Raw genomic sequence first — 20,785 nt, forward strand, 5'->3', positions numbered from 1 at the left:
ATATATATATATATATATATATATATACAGTGGGGGAAAAAAGTATTTAGTCAGCCACCGATTGTGCAAGTTCTCCCACTTAAAATGATGACAGAGGTCTGTAATTTTCATCATAGATACACTTCAAATGTGCGAGACAGAATCTGGAAAAAAAACCTGGAAATCACATTGTAGGATTTTTAAATAATTTATTTGTAAATTATGGTGGAAAATAAGTATTTGGTCACCTAAAAACAAGCAAGATCTCTGGCTCTCACAGACCTGTAACTTCTTCTTTAAGAAGCTCTTCTGTCCTCCACTCGTTACCTGTATTAATGGCACCTGTTTTGAACTCGTTATCTGTATAAAAGAAACATTCAAGACCATTGATAATCTCCCTCGATCTGGGGCTCCACGCAAGATCTCATCCCGTGGGGTCATAATGATCATGAGAACGGTGAGCAAAAATCCCAGAACTACACGGGGGGACCTGGTGAATGACCTGCAGAGAGCTGGGACCAAAGTAACAAAGGTTACTATCAGTAACACACTACGCCGACAGGGAATCAACTCCTGCAGTGCCAGACGTGTCCCCCTGCTTAAGCCAGTACATGTCCAGGCCCGTCTGAAGTTTGCCAGAGAGCATATGGATGATCCAGGAGAGAGTTGGGAGAATGTCATGTGTTCAGATGAAACCAAAATAGAACTTTTTGGTACAAACTCAACTCATCGTGTTTGGAGGAAGAAGAATGCTGAAACATCATGCTTTGGGGCTGTTTTTCTGCAAAGGGGACAGGACAACTGATCCGTGTCAAGGAAAGAATGAATGGGGCCATGTATCGTGAGATTTTGAGCCAAAACCTCCTTCCATCAGTGAGAGCATGAAGATGAAATGTGGCTGGGTCTTCCAGCATGACAATGAACCCAAACACACCGCCCGGGCAACGAAGGAGTGGCTCCGTAAGAAGCATTTGAAAGTCCTGGAGTGGACTAGTCAGTCTCCAGACCTCAACCCCATAGAAAATCTGTGGAGGGAGTTTGAAGTCGGCGACAGCCTCAAAACATCACTGCTCTAGAGGAGATCTGCATGGAGGAATGGGCCAAAATACCAGCTACAGTGTGTGCAAACCTTGTGAAGACCTACATTAAACGTTTGACCTCTGTCATTGCCAACAAAGGTTAAATTACAAAGTATTGAGTTGAACTTTTGTTATTGACCAAATACTTATTTTCCACCATAATTTACAAATAAATTCTTTAAAAATCCTACAATGTGATTTCCACTTCACAGTTGAAGTGTACCTATGATGAAAATTACAGACATCTGTCATAATTTTAAGTGGGAGAACTTGCACAATCGGTGGCTGACTAAATACTTTTTTGCCCCACTGTATATATATATATATATATATATATATATAAAACTCTATATATATATAAAACTTTTTCGCTGTCTGTCCACCAGGATGCGATAGTGATCCATGAGGTTTATGAAGAAGGAGCTGCAGCCAGAGATGGACGATTGTGGGCAGGAGACCAGATACTGGAGGTACTACTCACACAGTACTACAGTAGTAGTAATGAACCAACACTGAACACTCTGTGTTGAATGGATGGATGATGTTTTGTCCTCATGACCCATTTTGGATTTTTTCCTGCTGGACGTACATGATTACTGTTTCTAATAATACAACTTCTTCTATTGCTGATACTGCAGTTAAAGTACTGTATCAATTCAGTAGTTCACTGATGCAGATACAAAACCTGCTGTTTTTACTATTCAATTCATGTTGAGTAGTGAATGGGTCTAACTTTGTACTATTTCTGCACTGCTGCTGCTGTTCCTGCTAATATTACTTTTCACAGTACTAGTACTAATGGGACTCAGACTGCAGTATTACGATAGATGGATTTTAAAATGATGAGTCTGACGTTTCTGCTGTAAGATCAAGAGATGAAATCACAGGCTGATGAATGTAAACAATGTCTCCCCCTGCTGGACTAATTTACTTACTACTTTTTTAATCACAGTTTTTATTTATCCAAGGTACTTTATTTATGTATTTCCACTCTATGCTACGATAAACTTATTCACTGCATCTCAGAGACAATCTTTTTCACTTTTAATTGCACTACTACTGCAACACTTTATTATGTATGATTAAAGAATATACTACCCAGCAGTATGCACAGCAAGACAATAAAGATTCATGTGCAGTATTATTTATTTGCCAGTTCTCTTATTATGTTTATTGTTTTGCAACAAAACACCAATTCCTTGTGTGTAATTTTGTACAACAGTCTTGGAAAGGATTCAACTATTAGAATGTATGCTATTGATATTCTAATATTTAGCCTAATTTGAGATTGAGAAAAATAATTCTGTTAAGTTGTTTGAAAGTACAGTGGATCATTTTCATCAGGTTGGCGAAGGTTTTAGATGATATTTTCATGTGTCGAGGTAAACGGGGTGGACCTCCGCGGGGCGTCTCACGAGGAAGCCATCGCCATCCTGCGTCAGACACCGGCGAAGGTTCGTCTGACGGTGCTGAGGGACGAGGCTCGGTACAGAGATGAGGAGAACCTGGACATCTTTAAGGTGGAACTGCAGAAGAGGAGCGGCAGAGGGCTGGGACTCAGCATAGTTGGGAAGAGGTCAGCCTTAAAAACACCCCTAAAGACTGTGTGTGTTCCTGCTGTTGTTGGTTCAGCACACTGACTATTGTTCTTTCGTACAACTTTCAGCCTCTTTCTTGAGTGTTTTCATTTTATGCTAATTTCTACTCCAAGATATCAGAGGGAAATATGCTTGTTTTTTTTACGTTACAGATTCATAGTAATACCAAATTGACAATAACATTTTGATGCATTATTTTAAATTAAACTACCAGCAGCATATACAATAATTAAAATGCTCCACCCTTCCCAGCTACACCATTAAAGTGAGGAACACATTAATGCATCAATTTTTCTAATCCAATAATGTATGTTATTCTGAAATGGTTCCTTCTGGGTCAATTTAAGTATATTTTGATGCTAATACTATTAACTGAAGGGGCACTGTGTAGGATTTAGTGGCATCTAGCAGTTCGCAAGCAACTGCTTCAGTTCTCTCTCTTAAGAGCCAGTGTTTGGTTTGTCTGTTCTGGGCTACTGTAGAAACATGGCGGTGCAACATTGTGGACTCTCTGAAGTTAGACCTTCTCCCTATGCAGGGCTCATTCTAAGCTAACAAAACAGGTTCAGGTAATCATAAACTATTGAAAATATAGTATGTAAATAATCATAATATATATATAATAATAATATGATATAATAGTAAATATTATATTCCATTTCTACAAATAAATCCCCCAAAATCCCAAACATTATTTATAAGTAAAACATTTTAATGAAGGACTTCTACTTGTAACAGAGTAATTTTGCACTGTAGTTTTGCTACTTTAACTACTACCTATACTAGACTATTTTCTTCCATCGTGTGTCTGTGTGTGTGTGTGTGTGTGTGTGTGTTAGGAGTGGCAGGGGTGTGTTTATCTCTGAGGTGGTCAGAGGGGGCGCTGCTGAGATGAATGGTGGTCTGATGCAGGGAGATCAGATCCTGTCAGTCAATTGCGACGACACAAGACGCGCCTCCCAGGAAACGGTTGCTGCCATACTGAAGGTAACAGACAAAAACAATTCTGACTTTATAACTATTATAACTAACTGCAGGTTAGACAATAGACAAGGACAAGAAGAACTCTCTGCTCACTACTTTGATTGTTGTAAATATGAGGAGCGACATGGAGATCGGGCTGCACAGCGGTGTAGTGGGTAGCACTGTCGCATCACAGCAAGAGGGTCCCGGGTTTGATTCCCTGTCCTGTCCAGGGTGTACCCTGCCTTCGCCCAATGACAGCTGGGATCGGCTCCATGCCCCCCACCCCCACCCCCCCTGCGACCCGCAATACAGGATAAGCGGTAGACGATGGATGGATGGACATGGAGATCGGCTCCCCAAAAAGCCTTGTTTGAGACAGTTAGGAAAAGCTCTTAAATTATTTGAAAAAAAAAAAAATCCTGGATAGATTGATATTTTTTTTGTACATTTAGTTTCCTGCAATAAATGTCAACTTGTGTGTTTACTCACACATTGACAATAATGGGGCAGCGAGCCCTAGGTGTTGTCTTAAGAGAAGCCGTTGGAAAAGTACAGTAAATGTGTTTTCTTTAGGATCAACATGCATTGACCCTGTTCAGACTTTGCATTTACATGCATTTTAATGTCTTGTGATCTTGTGACACTACAACAAGTGGACAGCTTTAAGTACATCCGGGCATTCAAATGTGAATTCCCCGCTCTATATGCAAATAAACACATACATCATTATCGTACAAAGACCAAATACTTTGTTGTATTATCCGGTTTGCATTTTACATTATATCGTTTATTTACTTGTGCCAAATAAAGCACATAGTGAACTAAAACAATGATTAAATTTACTCTGCCGCTCAAAGGCTACCAGCAGCTCCTTACAACTTTTAAGCTGGAATGTTTTTCTGCATTTTATTGATCTCAATTCATGAGTTGGTGTGGTAAATAATTGGAGCTAAAAGCAAGAGTAAAGGTTCCTAATGCATGTGTGTGTGTGCGTCCTGCAGTGTGCTCGGGGTCCAGTAAATTTGGAGCTCGGGCGACTCAAAGCTGCATCCTGGATCTCCTCCAGACACAACTCACAAGGAAGTCAGGTGTGTGTTTCTCTGTGTTTGTTATTGTACTGTTGTTCTATCTTTGATGGAACCTGTTTTAGTTTTAGACCTTGAAGGCCATTTCATGTGGTTCACACCTCTTTAAAAGTGTTTTGAAGTGTTACACTTGGTTATAAGAGGATTTTGTCCGTCTGTATTGTCAGTGTGCGTCCTCACAACTATGGAAGCATAAAAGTGCATTCTATATTTATATATATTATAAAGATAGTAAAAATATGTGCATTTCCTCTATGAAAGTTCAAATATACTTCAAGATTTTACAAAAGCAGATATAACACAGTGTATGAAAAAAAACATGACATATTAAAATGCGCTTTAATTTCTTTGTCCAGATGAGTCATGTGAGTGCCAACAGTTCAGGTGTTGTGGCTCCCCCCCTCGCACACACCTCAACATCATGTGACCCTGTGACCTCTGACCCCCTGATGTTGACGTCCACTGTCCCCGTGACCCTCAACAACAATAAGATGTCCAGCAGTGACATCACTTCCTCCTCTAACAGCACAGGTAGAGCAAATGCACTTTGTAGCGTCAATGCCTGAATTTTTTTGCATACTTTAACAATAAAGGACCTTTGAGGTATAGATATAAAATGAAAAGCACCAGTGAATTTGTGCTTTGGCTTAACTGTGTAGTTACTTTGCATATTTAGGGGTACATTTGTTACTTCGTAAAGGAGTTGACTCCAGATTTGGGGTTCCTTAATAGATAATCAATGCTTTCTCATGTATAAATGCATGTTTTTCTGCATGGTTAATGATGTAAATACAACTTGCAACCAAAATGCATTAAAGCCATTTCCACATTTTCAATTATATGCTATTCATGCAGTGCATTTCAATATATTTTGAGGTAAGGTAAATTAATGGTAAATTAATGTTACTAAGGGATTGTAATCGTATTTTAAGTATACATGATATGATTTGATTAAGTAATTCCTCTATGGTTTATAGTTTAAAATTCAAATGGGGGTTTTGGCATGGTTTAAGGGGTAAGATACCTTTTTCAAGCCATCAAATAATTTTTCACCTTAATGAAAATGTATTGCTTTGAAATTAGAAATTAAGCAGTGGCTTTTCCAAAAAGTGCCCATAAAATCTAATCTAATTTAATATGATATATTATGTGATATTGAGAGACACACTAAAGTTTTAATTTTGGATGTTTAAAAGTTGATCGGTATTTTCTTTTCTTTGTGTGTTTTGTGTTTGTGTAGGGGTAGATGCTGGCATCCGTACAGTGGAGATTACAAGGGTAAATGAAAAATGATTACACATGTAGTACACACACACTGTAAGAAAAATTATACAATCAAGTACGCTGTCAGTGGAAGGCATTGGGGTTTTTATGTTGTTTTTGGAGGATTTTCATGGTCTTTATGGTTGCCAGAAACCTGAGAGTGTCAGGGTTGGTCCATCTATCCATCCATCATCTTCCGCTTATCCACGAGTCGGGTCGCGGGGGCAGCAGATTAAGCAGGGCATTCCAGGTGTCCCTCTCCACAGCAACACTCACCACCTCCTCCTGGGGGTCCCCAGGCGCTCCCAGGCCAGCTGAGATATATTCTCCCTCCAGCCGGTCCTGGGTCCGCCCCAGGGTCTCCGCCCAGTTGGACGCGCCCAGTGGTGTAGTCCAGTTTATTGTAGTGTGTATACTGTGATGATTCCCTCCCAGCCTCGTAAACACACGTCCTAGACTGACACCCCATAAGCACCACCACACTCACTAACACATACAGTCGGCTACATGCATACACACATAATTGAAAGCATTCTGAAAGACTGGGTATGTATTATCAACAATTTATTATAAGCAACACAATTTTATAAGCAACACAATTTATTATAAGCAGCACAATTTATTATAAGTAACACCATTAATTATAAGTAACAATTTATTATAAGTAACAATGTATACTAAGACTAAAAAGTACAAAATTTCTATTTGAAATGTAGTGGAGTAATACTTGAGTATTTACATTTTTATGCTACTTTATACTTCTAGTACTTTATACTTCTAGTATAAAGTTATATTATATTGTTGTTGTATTTATTATTTACATTTTATGCTACTTGTATAAAGTAGCATGAAATGTAAATACTCAAGTAAACAACAAGTACCTCAAAATTGTAATTTAGTACAGTGCTTCACTCCCCCAACTTAGGCTATGTAACTACACTCTTAGAAATAAAAGTGCTAAGTAGAACCATATAAAGGTTCTTCGGCTTGTCCTCATAGGAGAACCCTTTTTGGCTCCAGGTAGAACCTTTTATAAAGGTTCCACCTGGAACCCTTTTGGAAGGTTCTACCGAGAACCCCACATAAAGGGTTATACCTAGAACTGTGTGTGTAAGGTTCCACCCAGAACCCCCCATGAGAGGTTCTACAAAGAACCCATACTGGGGGTTCCACCAAGAACCCCTTTCATTTTCCAAAGGTTTCATCTAGAACCCAAACAGGGAGTTCCACCCAGAACCCCTCACTAGAGGTTCTACAAAGAACCCACGCAGGGAGTTCCACTAAGAACCCTTTCATATTTCAAGGGTTTCATCTAGAACCTGCACAGGGAGTTCCACTAAGAACCCTTTCATGTTTCAAGGGTTTCATCTAGACCTCACACAGGGGGATCTAAAAACATCCCTTTTCAAAGGTTTTCACAAATAACTGTCTTGTCCTCTGAGGGTTCTATATTGTATTCTACAGATCAGTTTAGTTCATATTATATTGTGGTAATTTATCATGTTGACATTGAACAAACATTCAAAACATTTTAATGAGAAAAACATTTATTTAAAGATAGTCCAACAGAACAGGCTGTGTAGGTCCAGGGGAGAACAGGTCAAAAGTCAGCATAGGTCCAGTGGAATCAGCAACATGACAGGCCAGACACATCATGCTGTCCTCAGTAGGTGAACTTGTGTAATCTCCAGCAACGGTGACATAGCAGAAACATTTTTATGCTACTTTATACTTCTAGTACTTTATACTTCTAGTATAAAGTTATATTATATTGTTGTTGTATTTATTATTTACATTTTATGCTACTTGTATAAAGTAGCATGAAATGTAAATTCTCAAGTAAACAACAAGTACCTCAAAATTGTAATTTAGTACAGTGCTTCACTCCCCCAACTTAGGCTATGTAACTACACTCTTAGAAATAAAAGTGCTAAGTAGAACCATATAAAGGTTCTTCGGCTTGTCCTCATAGGAGAACCCTTTTTGGCTCCAGGTAGAACCTTTTATAAAGGTTCCACCTGGAACCCTTTTGGAAGGTTCTACCGAGAACCCCACATAAAGGGTTATACCTAGAACTGTGTGTGTAAGGTTCCACCCAGAACCCCCCATGAGAGGTTCTACAAAGAACCCATACTGGGGGTTCCACCAAGAACCCTTTCATTTTCCAAAGGTTTCATCTAGAACCCAAACAGGGAGTTCCACCCAGAACCCCTCACTAGAGGTTCTACAAAGAACCCACGCAGGGAGTTCCACTAAGAACCCTTTCATATTTCAAGGGTTTCATCTAGAACCTGCACAGGGAGTTCCACTAAGAACCCTTTCATGTTTCAAGGGTTTCATCTAGACCTCACACAGGGGGATCTAAAAACATCCCTTTTCAAAGGTTTTCACAAATAACTGTCTTGTCCTCTGAGGGTTCTATATTGTATTCTACAGATCAGTTTAGTTCATATTATATTGTGGTAATTTATCATGTTGACATTGAACAAACATTCAAAACATTTTAATGAGAAAAACATTTATTTAAAGATAGTCCAACAGAACAGGCTGTGTAGGTCCAGGGGAGAACAGGTCAAAAGTCAGCATAGGTCCAGTGGAATCAGCAACATGACAGGCCAGACACATCATGCTGTCCTCAGTAGGTGAACTTGTGTAATCTCCAGCAACGGTGACATAGCAGAAAGGGGAGACAAAAAAGAGTTTTAGTTCCATCAATCCAAGGTGCATTTACTGCGCCTTATTGTAAGCTATCTACAAACAATAAAATAATGCATGGTCCAATGAAAGGAATCAGAGTACATACTGTACGTACTAATTGTGACAGTGGAACAGAATCATGAGAAAGTGAGGGAACCCCACAAAGTTTTCACATTGATTAAATAATGTTAAAATACTTTTCAGTTTATGTTACAAGTACTCAAAATGTTACGTATTGTAACAATAATGGAAATCTCAGCAAAACCCTCTTTTTCAAGCCAACGGCACACTTCGGCTTTCGTCCAAGCTGTGTAAGTCATTTCTACAAGAAAACAAACAAACAAGCAAACGAACAAAACATAACAAGAAACAAATGCCTAGTCCACCTTTCACCATAAAAGTCCTCAGCTAGGGTCAAGCATGCTGAAATAAGATATTATATTTAGCTCACCTTGATTCTCTCAAGTTTCTTCTGTTCTCTCTCTCTTCTGTTCTTCTTTGTTCTGTTCTGTTCACAGTAATCACTATTGGTATGTCACACCTGGTTTGTAGAGGGGGAAGACCAGACCATATGGTGCAATCCATGGGGCAACCAGCTCTTAACTCACACATGACAGCCACCATGGGGCCAGCTCCCAGGCCCAACACACCAAAACTCGCCCTTCCCCCTGGGAGATCAAGGTTCAATTCCCGGCATCAACAAACCCTGATGTAGTAGCCCCAAAGTCAGTGTTACAATATGATTTTTTCATCAGTTAAGGCTTGGCCTCTGACATCAAAGACCTTTCTTTATCACTGAACTTTTGTGCAGCTTCACAACTTGACTAAGCCAGTCAGCAGGGTACAGTAGCCATGGAATGAGGCCAATCATGGAAACGTATGAGGAGGAGACAAATACATGAGTAAAATTGTCTGTAAAATAAGTGTTTAATATTTTTCAAATTGTCTGTCACTAATCCACACATCACCTCAGTAGGCATTAACATGGTCACTCTGCATCAACCAGGCCTTCAACTCACAACTTCAAACTGTATCTCTAGATCACGTGACTTGTAACAAACTTTCAAAAGCCTTTGTCTAGTGAGTAGTATAGCTCACTTAGATGCCCCAGAAAGAGGGGTTATATCTTATATGACTTATATACTTTGTACATTTGTTTCACAAAGACTAGAAGGTATTTTTGATGTATTACCATTATCACCCTTGGGGCTTGAACCCACATTGTCTGGCATCAAGAAACAGCTCCTAGCCAACTGAGCTAATTGTCTGGAAGTGCAATCAGCAAGGTATGATATCTGTCAACATGGGAATTGAACCTGTGACCTAAAAGCAGAAGTCACACATTATACAGACAGAGCTAAACAGACACATGATCAGCTCTCTCTGTCTGACCACTGACATGAAGGAGCTGTCAACCTGGCTGTGTGAGTGAGTGTGGCGAGTCAGAGGAGTCCCTGCTCTACACGTTCTCCTGGATAGCTCAGTGGGTAATGGTACAGACTTTAGATTTGGAGGGTAGGGGTTAAAATCACAGTCACAGCTAATCTTTGCCTGGGTCAACAATATTGGCTGATGAAGGTCTTGCTTTCTTATAATTAATGGTTGTGAAAATAAATTGGTAACACAAATAATGGCAGTCCTATAACTGAAATGTTCTATGTCTGATCAGAATGTGTAAGGTGATAGACTAGTATGGTGGACCTGATGACTCCACCCAGCTAGCTGGTTAGCTCAGTCACTACTGTCAGTGACATTAGACTGGGTGGCAGGTGTTCAAATCCCAAGATGGGCAATTATGTTGCAGTTTGATCAACAGGATCTGGAGAAGAAGAAAAAAACAAATAAACAAAAAAATGGATATGAAAATTATTTGTATCAGTAGTCACAAGGAATTGTATTTTACACCATTATTGGTAAGTGTTATCAGGAAGTATGTCCCTGGTGACACAGGATCCATGCTTCCAACAATCCCTGAAGAACTCTTTCTTCCAAAAATGGTTCTCTGGATCAAAATAGTTCTTACTGGAACCCTTAGCGTTACCAAGAACCCTTGTAAAAAGAACCCTATTGGAACCCTTATTTCTAAGAGTGTAGCCTGGTAGTCTACAAAGCGTTCCAGATATTTTTGTACTCAGGCATCCGAGGTGTGCTTTGCCTCCTTGCAGAGCGATGGCTTCTCAGCCATGTTGTGACGTACTTCTTTGGCTGGAAAAGACTTACTGATGCTGATCATCATCAAAATGTTAACATTGGACAACAAAATTGTAGATCTCTTATCCGTGCAAACATTGTTCATAAGACTGAAACCCCTTTCACACTCAGCCGTGCTGCAAGGGATGGTCTGCATGCATCGTATGAGTGGTTTAAGGCTTTCAGGCTCAATGTGTGGGTGCTCAAGGAAGTCTCTCATACCATTAACTGCTTGGTCTTTACAAAGATTGAACCGCCTGCACAGTCGTTTCACTTGTGACTCACCATACCGTATGCCAGGTGTTGATGGCCAGTTGCTTGTGTCCAGAATGCTGAGATCACAAAGTGTTTCACCTTCAAATGAGAGGCGCTTCTCCAAGTTGTTGATCAGACTTTGTAGGAACTGCTTTGCATTGATTGGGGTGAGCTTTGCATTTGACTCCAGTGAAACTGATCCAAAATATCCCGAAGCCTGTGCTTTCAATGCCTCCTCCGATTTCTCTCCTGGAGAGTCTTTGAATGATGCCAGCACTCGGATGGTGCGCTTCAGAAGCTGTTCTGCTCTCAAAAGTGTGATTGAATGGGCCTGGAGTGGCTGAGACAGGTTTGCAAGTTCAGACAGTGCATCGTACATGAGTCCAAGGTCACACAGAAATTCTTTGCTTTGCATACGATGTGCCAAGCCTCTGTAAGTTTGCCTCTCTTTGCCGTTTCTTGTTTGGTCTCCCGCAGCATTTTCAAAGTGTCTGTTGAGTGCTTCATATGACCTCCACACAGCTTTTACAGCACGGAAGCTGCTGGCCACCCATCGTGTATTTAAAACTTTTTATTGGACTGACTGTAGAGATTGTGGATCTTCTCCATGAATGCTTTGAAGTGGTTGATTGACTGAACCTCATCCACAGCATCAGATACAGCCAGTTCCAAACGGTGGTTCATGCAGTGCCATGTGAAGAGGTTAGGGTACCTTGCAGTCAGCCTGGTTGCCACACCAGAGTTCTTCCCCAACATGACACTGGCTCCATCAGAAACAAATGAGACCCAGTTCTTTTGAAGCCATTCTTCACTGAAGCCTGCAGTGTCCAAACAGTTCAACAGAGCTTCCTCTATGCCCTCTGCCCTTTGGCTATCCAGCTCAACCAGCTACAGAAATACAAACTCAAGAGTAGTTCCATCTACAGAGGCTTTCACATTGAAAATCATGGCAGATTTGTGACTGAGAGGTGTAGCCTCATCAATGAGAACAGACAATTTGCTTGAAGAAGACACAATGCTGCTAACAATTTTTGTGGAACTGTACCTTGAGTGCAGACTAGTGCCCATGTTGACACCATTTTTTTCCTGAAGCTCAATGAGAGTGTCATGGTCAGTGAAGGGTCGGTTCATCTTAGCAAGATAGTACGCTGTTCTGAATACAGCATCTGTCTCAGAAAACACAGTTTCAGACACAGCTCTCACCATATTCCCAAGTAAATCCTGTCCACCCTTTTCAGTGAGGTCCTGAGCTATTTTGTGTGCCCTGGATGTCTGATGTCGTGGTATCTTGTTCCTCAAGGAGGCCAGGGCTGTTTCTCGGTTTTCATTTGAGCCAGAGGACAGGATCTTAAAGAAAGCCCACTCCTGAGATATGGACACTCGTTTTTTTCTGTGAGGACGCCAGTTGATTTTGTCGTGCTGCAAATAGCACAACCTGGAAGTAGACAAAAACATGACTAATTAACATCATCATACAAGTTGCTGAACAAGGCCATAATATAATCAAAAGTATTTAATGAATTGTTTACAATCTTCGCAAACAAAGACATGCTGCTATCTGCTGATGTTAAAGTGATGGTTCGGAGTGAACTGCACCCTAGGTAATTTCCACCATGACATCCAGCCAAATACCCCCTCAGAAGCATTTTTAGCGATGGTCAGCATTGGTCAAGATAGGGCGATCAGCCGAATGGCTTAGTAATAGCGCAATGGGACATAGAGTATATCTCGTAAATTTCCCCACTAATAATGCATGGAATGTTACCAAACTTCTGCAGTAGTACACATAGGGTCTGTACTCACAAAACGAGGCATTTTAAAGTTTGTAAGTACATCGGGAGTTTATTTAAAAGAACACTTGCCTGATAGCTTCTACTACTAAAGCTACCGCTATTGCATAGACGGCACTTCCTGTTTACCCAGCTTCTTCTTCTTCGTTGGTGTTTAATGGCAGTCGGCGTTTACCCAGCTGTTTCCGTGACGCGAGTTTCACGCCAGAGTATGAAAACGTTTCGCTGATTTTTTATAAATGCTTCTATTATCAGGTCGACAAGTGTTGACATGATAATACAAGCAAACTTGCGTCATAGAAACAGCTGGGTAAACGCTGGGTTTCGAAAAATAGTGCTCTGCCTCAAGATTCTTGCATCATGGACCGACCGACAATGAGGCCCACAAGTTGAATATACTTTGTTGCTGTGCTGTGTTCCTGTTCACAAACTCCTATTCCATTTCCACCATGTCATTAAAATTGAGCTTAGTCTGCTTGGTTTCTTCTGGATTTGTAGGAAATTTGACAAACTGGTTGCCAAGCTGACTCTAAATTGCCCGTAGGTGTAAATTTGTACAGTAGACATGTAGAGACAGACAACCATTCACACTCGCATTCACCAATAATGGCTAAACTTTTCACCTCAGTAACAGCCAAGATGAAACACAACATATGGACTGTCATCACTGCGAGTGTAAATGTCACAGGAAGTGGTGGATTAAGAACCCTTGAACAAGTAAAACTGCACTGGAAAAATCTAAAACCGAAGGCCACAAAAGACCACAATGAGTCTCAAAACCCTAAAACAGGCACACACAAAAAAAACAAAAAAAAAACATGTAAGCAGGAGTTCACTGATGTCATTCTAGACATAATTGGGGGGGAAATATCCCAGCCTCTACATGGGATTCAGTCAGTTGCACAAGGTGGTGAGTCTGGACTGTGTGGGACTGAGACAGAAACTCCAGACTCAGAGATGGCTGGTGACTTGGGAGGGCAATTTGTCACCCTAAACTCTGTTGAGGCAGAGCCAAAAGACCCCCTGGGGTATACTCCAGAAAGCAGGCTTAACCTAACCTTGAACTCTAAGTTGACCAACTCTGAAATGGGCAACTCTTGAGTTTTCGGTTCCAGAACAGCTGTTCTGAATTAGTTCGATCAACTCTGACTCTGACTGTCAAAGTATGTAAATGAGTTACGCACGTGCCTGCCGACTCTACAAAGCCATCATCATGGAGCTCCGATACTATGATTCACAATGGAGATATTACTTCTTGTTTATGGAGAAAGCATGCTCATCCTTAGAAAATGGAGCAACATAACTGCAGCAAAGTAGAGACAGTTGGCATCACAGACAATTGACTGAATAAAACAGTCGCTTAATCAAAAGTTAATGTTTTATTTTCAAGTGCGCATTGTGATTCTGGTGTAATGGTTAGCAACGCTGACTCCAGTGCAGTAGTAATCAAAATCCTGACATAAAGCTGATAGAATCACTTTTCAGTTCAGATTCCGGAAAGGGGCAGAGACAGATTATGAGATATTCAAGGTTTGTTGAAGAAAACCTGCCAGCAAGCAGGCTAGGTTCACAGAGTCAGTTACCATGGTAACTGACCTAAAGATTAACTTCACTCTCTTTCTGGAACGGAAAACTCAGAGTATCCCTCTTCTCAGGGTTAACAAACTCAGAGTTTTAGCAAAAACCTGCTTTCTGGAACACACCCCTGGTCAGTGAAAAAGACCAACAAGAGGACCCACACTCTTCAAGGGTAGAACCACCCCATAAGAGGCGACATCCGGAAAAAGACCCCAAGATGGTTGTATGGAGATCTGGTGAGGAGATAAACAGAGAGAGCAGAGAAACAAATCTCTGTTGCTGAGTAGCAGATTAATCTGACCCTGCTTCAAAATCCATCCATCCATCCATTTTCTACCGCTTATCCTGTATTTTAGGGTCACGGGGGGGCTGGAGCCAATCCCAGCTGTCATTGGGCGAAGGCAGGGTACACTCTGGACAGGACGCCAGTCTATCGCAGCCTGCTTCAACAGAGGGAAACGAAACTTTGCGTTCGCCTCTCCGAAGACAATCTGAAAGATGCTGGCATTTCACTTTCTAACAAAACTCAGCCGCCCGACTCCTCACCTGTACAAAGAAGCGAGATCACATCACCCCGGTCCTTGCATCACTCCACTGGCTCCCCATCCGCTACCGCATTGATTTCAAACTTCTCCTGACTGTTTAAAAATCCCTCCATGGTCTGGCCCCCACCTACCTGTCTGATATTCTCCACCACCACATCCCATCTAGAGCACTCCGGTCAGCCGACCAACTGTTGTTGGAAGTGCCCAGGTCCAGGCTAAAAACCAGGGGGGACAGAGCCTTCGCAGTGGCAGCCCCCAGACAGCCCCCAGACTCTGGAACTCCCTCCCCCTACACATCCGGGCGACCCAGTCTTTAAATATTTTTAAATCACAGTTAAAGACCCACCTTTTTTCCCTTGCCTTCGATTAGTGTCTTTTCAAATTGTCTAACTCAGACCTTGTCTTTTAACCCTTTTCTTTTCTTTCTTTTTCTTTTTTGTCTTTTTAAAATGCCTGAAAAATGCCTTTTTACGTCTTTTTGCATTTAGCACTTAAGCACAAGCACTTTCTGTGAAGCACTTTGGTTGCGGCTCAGCCGTTTGTATATGTGCTATATAAATAAAATTTGATTTGATTTGATTTGATAACTGATTCTAACTGAAAACATTTGTTTCTTGGTTAATTGTTCAATTTAAAATGGGTATCAACTAGGGATGCTCCGATCGATCGGCTGCCGATCGTTATCGGCCGATATGGACCATAAACAGGTTGATCGCGATCGGTCAAAGTGCCGATCAGAAAAGCCGATCGCATATTTATATATTTTTATTACCCGGGACTGTTTTTCTCCGTGGCCGGTGGCCTGTCAAAGTTCCAGTGTAAACAACGCTAGTGACGTGTGGTGGGCTTTTATCAGCCACCCTCGTGCGCACAGTCGGCTCATCCAGTGTCTGTTGATCAGAGTTCCAAAATACAACGTGCGCAACTTCGCGAGCCACGCAGGTGAAGTATCAACATCACATGCAAGAACGTCAGCCGTTCGTCAGCTTAATTACAGCCACCCGAGTGGAGCTGAGCGAGCGGGCAGTGGAAGCACACAGCGGCATTTTTATTATTAAAGTACGCTCCGGTTCCGGTCCCGTTCCGCTCCGGTGTGCGCACATGGTTGTAGTCAAAACGAGCGTAGCTGAACGAGCAAGTGGCCACGAGCGGGCAGCGGATTTTGCAGAGAGCGGAGCGAAGTACCGGTCCGGTTCCTCTCCGGTCCGCTCACATCGCGAGTCTGAAGCCCAAGCCCGACCCAGAATCCTGCTGTGTCCTACACAGTCATCGACAGTATGTTCAGTCATAAAACGGCTCTATTATTATTATTATTCTCCCATCCATTCTGTGATTGGTGATTGGATCGGCCCCCAAATATGCTGATCGGAGCATCCCTAATTTTATACATTTTTTTTCTTAATGCATTGCCAAAATGTATATGATCGGGAAAAATTATCGGGAATGATCGGAATTGTATCGGGAGAAAAAAAAAGTGATCGGATCGGGAAATATCGGGATCGGCAGATACTCAAACTCAAACGATCGGGATCGGATCGGGAGCAAAAAAACTTGATCAGAACAACCCTAGTATCAACGTTGTCTATGTTACTTTAATATGCAAGCATTGAATAAAAAAATGATTAAATATGGGTCATGTATCTTAAATGTCTCTACATCCACCTTGAATCCATGCTTTATTCACACTTTTAGTGGGATCAGGATAATTTGGATTATCCAGGGCCCGGTTTCCCGATAACGTCCACTCTTAGCGTGCTACGAAGACTCCTCGTTATGACTTACCAAAGTTGTTTACCTCTATAGTCGTGGTTCCCGAACGGTCTCTTAGGAGTCTTCTTAAGAAACACTCCTTACGTCGTACGCACACGGCGCTGTCCAGAAAGAAAGTGCTGAAATCGATTGCTCAGAGTTCGATTTTCCATTTCATGCGCAGGTGCATGACAGCACTATATTATAAAATGTAGGCTATTGCAGTGTTTGCGAATAAAACATTGCTAGAAATCCTTCTAGGCCTAAACATTTATTTAACCATGGTCGAACATACTACCATAGCCTATAATGATTTAAAAAAAGATATAGAAAATATAGAAACAGCGGAGGAGATTGAGCCAATTGAGCCCCAGCTGTCGCACCAGGTGACTCTTCCAAAACCTGTGAAGCAAGAATTCCCCTCTCTACCAATCCTTGCAAAAGGACCGCTTTCAGTTTTTTCTTAATAAGGGACCTTGACACAGATATACCATAGTACTCGGCAATGGTACACAAATCATCCTTCCTACAGCCATCAATCTGACTTAAAGTAGGATGAGCCACAAACTCTTCTATGCTAAATACTGCCATAATAGCAGAGGGAAGCTAAGAAGAGCCACAAGCTAGTCATGTAGCTAAGCTACTAACAAATAGTGCAACAACACCAACATGTATATCCACTGAGCTTACTTCCTCTTTCACTAGTGACAAGTGCGATGAGTGTCAATGCTAGGTGCCCACACACACACACCAATACCAAGCCCAGCCTTATAAAAAAAAAAAAACTTCCCCAGCTTCTACCTAAATCTACCTGTCTTCTGGAGCTTGCAGGGCTCGAGGCGACTTGAAAGGCTAAACTTCAGCGGCCGGAGCCCTGAAACGCCTACCTCCGTCAGGGAACTAGTCCCCACCCAGGATTCACTCCGAAAACAAAAAAGGTAAAATAACAAATGAGTGCCTGAAGGAAAGACCAATAAAGTCCAGCTGGACACTCCCCTACCTCACTGAGGAAGCCATTTTAACCGTTTAATTAAGACTGAACACCTGGCCAACCAGACAATAACACTCACCACGTAGCCACCACTGCTAATGCTACACCTACAAACCTGAGCTTTCCAATAGAACCAACTATCGAGCTACTCCTTGTCGGATCCCGGACGAGCCCCCACTTGTTACGACCCCAAATAGTATCCAGGGGGATCTGGGGAGTAACAAAAAAATATTTTTAGGTTCTGGGGGACAAGGAGGAGACACAGACAGAGGTAACGGTAAGCAAAAAAAGGGTTTATTGATGGGCCAAAGAACTAAGAACCACTTTCCCAAAAGGGGAAAGCACAAATCAAAAGAACTAACTCCAAACCAACCAAATACTCCACTACTCAGAACTACTCAGAACTACAACAACGGCACTCCGTCACTAGCTCCCACACACAAACAATTGTCAACTGCTTGATGGCACAAAAGGCCCTGTGCAGCTGTCTGCTCCCAGCTTATATAGCCCTCAGGTGAGCACAGGTGCACTAAATTTCCTGATTGCCAGGGTTGCAATCAGAAAGGGGGGGGGGGAAAGGTCATCTGGGGAGAGAACACAATGAAACACAAACACAACACACTAGATCCGTAACAACATCCTTAATTAAATGCGTATTTGTTGCCGTTGTAGTCGAAACTTATGCAATATAGCCACGTTGGTCAATATATCCATGGGATTGAAGTTGATCCTTATGAAATTATGTATACCAACGGTTCCGAGACGGCGACGTCTTTGGTTCAGCTACTTCTGAGGGTGAGGTAAAGCTTAGCCTTGTGATGAAATGCATGCGCATTTTATTTTTATTTTCTTCATGAATGACTTAAAACCACTGGTGAAACACAACACTGGCAATGTGCAGTTCCATGCGCAGCGGGGATTTCTGGATTACTGTACAGTGGCGGCGACTAGCGTCAGGAGCTGAAACATCACTACGGTAGAGCTAAGAAGGCTCTAAGAGTGCTCCAGTAGGGGTTACAAATGACGTAGCGTTAAGAAGGCTTTAAGAAGGCTTCGGGAAACCGGGCCCTGATCTCCAGTTTTGAAATTGGATTTGGATTACCAAATCTGTATCCCAATTTTGTGGGATCAGGATCACATCATCCGGGCCTGGTTTTTCAAAAGTAAGGATTTGAGATTGGAGTCAATCTTAATTTTTAAGATTTAGGGGGTTTCAAAAGGAAAAACTTACATCGTATTAGATCATGTAATCCAATCTTGGTTTTGATCTGGATCAAACCCGATGCCTGTACTAGGAAGCAGGATTTGGGCTTAGCGAGGTAACTTAAGCGTTAACTCTGGGTTTTCTGTCCTACGATGCTGGTTCACTTCTTACCGGGGTACATCACCATGGTAATGGGGAATGACTTATCTGTGTCAGCGTACATCCTACTGACCACTTTGAATTATGTTTTTATATTTATTTTATTTGCTCCCAAGTCCGTTTTACACCATCAGTTTTGCAGCTGAAAGAATTAGGCTGATATTGTCATACACCACGTTATAAGAATACATCTCATCAACACATTCATTTGTTTAAAGTTATATTTTTGGCCTTTTATTGCGAGAGGACAGCGTGAGAGTTAAAGGGTTGAGAGAGAGCAATGACACGACATGCTTTAAAAGAGGACCGCAGGGCAGTTTCAAACCCAGGACCGCTGCAGGGAGCCTCGGTATATGAGGCTGTAACTCTACCACTGAGCTATCAGCGCAGTTAACACATTAACAATCAGTCAGATCTAGTAGTGCTCTTATGATGGGGCAGCCATATTATACAACTATTAATATTATTAATACGACTTATGCATTCACATAGTCGGCGAGTTTTTGCCAACTGTCCTTCCTGCATGTTGCAGATGAAAATGTTGCTTTTTGCCTGTATTATACATTTAACTCTTTCGTATTTCTGTAAGATTATGGTTCGCTCCTCGTATGTGAAATATGCCGCTCTGCTGCCCGTTGACTGATCCATGTTTGTGATTGGTCAAATGCTGTAAACGCTGCCTCTTTTATGTGCACGCGCTCATAGCTCGACAGGGAAACCCTGCGTTGACTTACCGAGTTGATAACCAGCTTCGTGTGACCACATATCTCTGCTTGCCTTTGTTAGGGTTACTTAAGCAGGATACCCTGGGTATGTTGAACTCGCTTCGTAGTATAGGCCTCTCTCTTGTCTGTGTTTTTCAAAACAATTTGGTAAGATTGGCATAACATTGATCTCAAAAATCAGGATTAACCTGATCCAAGCAGCAGGGTGGATTCAGAGTGGATTTCAGGAACAGAACATAATACAATTTTAACATTGGTCAAATAATACTTTTTTATAATGTAGTATATCAACATTTATTTTTTGTACAATATTTGTTTAACAACAGCTGGGATCAGCTCCAGCCCCCCCGTGACCTTGAATACAGGATAAGCGGTAGAAAATGGATGGATGGATGGATTTGTTTAACAGTGTCGAAGATAATTATGAACATATTTCCACAAACAGAAGTAAAAAAAAAAGTAAATTCATCACAGGCAAAGATTAACCAATCAAAAGTAATTCCTAATAATGGCAGAACAACAAATATAAATTGTGTATTTTTTTTAATGTATTTTCTGATTTAAAACACATTCAAAATATCTATGACATGATTAGTTTGTTAGGCGGGTGCATATATGAAAAAAAAACACCTAACCCCAAAATAATTCTAACAAAAGGTTTTTCAACTGTTGTAGTATTAGGTGTCCTTAATAACATACTAAAAGTTTACCAAATTTTGACAACTATAAAGGTGTCATTTTCAAGATGGCATCCAAGATGTGTAGGAAACCCTTAAAATAGCCTAGCTCCTTCAATATTTGACCTTATCAAGTAATCTTGGTATCTTACCCCATGTTTTCTGGGTCTATGAATCCATTGGACTTATCTAAATTGCAGTGACATGATCACATACTTAAATTACTGTAAATTACTGTAAGGTTTTATCTTCGTT

At 41.3% G+C, this 20,785-nt stretch overlaps 1 protein-coding gene across 1 annotated transcript in view; it reads left to right on the top strand.

The window, feature by feature from the left end:
- LOC311015254 (inaD-like protein) overlaps nucleotides 1-20,785 on the top strand; it is a gene marked incomplete at its 5' end in the record, with an annotated part of 107,144 nt that overhangs the window by 48,394 nt on the left and 37,965 nt on the right. The window contains 6 exons of the mRNA XM_084012383.1: nucleotides 1,445-1,528; nucleotides 2,441-2,634; nucleotides 3,496-3,643; nucleotides 4,624-4,710; nucleotides 5,064-5,238; nucleotides 5,948-5,985. Of these exons, the coding sequence (XP_083868509.1) occupies nucleotides 1,445-1,528; nucleotides 2,441-2,634; nucleotides 3,496-3,643; nucleotides 4,624-4,710; nucleotides 5,064-5,238; nucleotides 5,948-5,985 (726 nt within the window). The remainder of the gene's footprint in view (nucleotides 1-1,444; nucleotides 1,529-2,440; nucleotides 2,635-3,495; nucleotides 3,644-4,623; nucleotides 4,711-5,063; nucleotides 5,239-5,947; nucleotides 5,986-20,785) is intronic.

Source organism: Eutrigla gurnardus (genome assembly GCF_963514095.1).
Source record: "Eutrigla gurnardus genome assembly, chromosome: 6".
Lineage (NCBI taxonomy): Eukaryota > Metazoa > Chordata > Actinopteri > Perciformes > Triglidae > Eutrigla > Eutrigla gurnardus.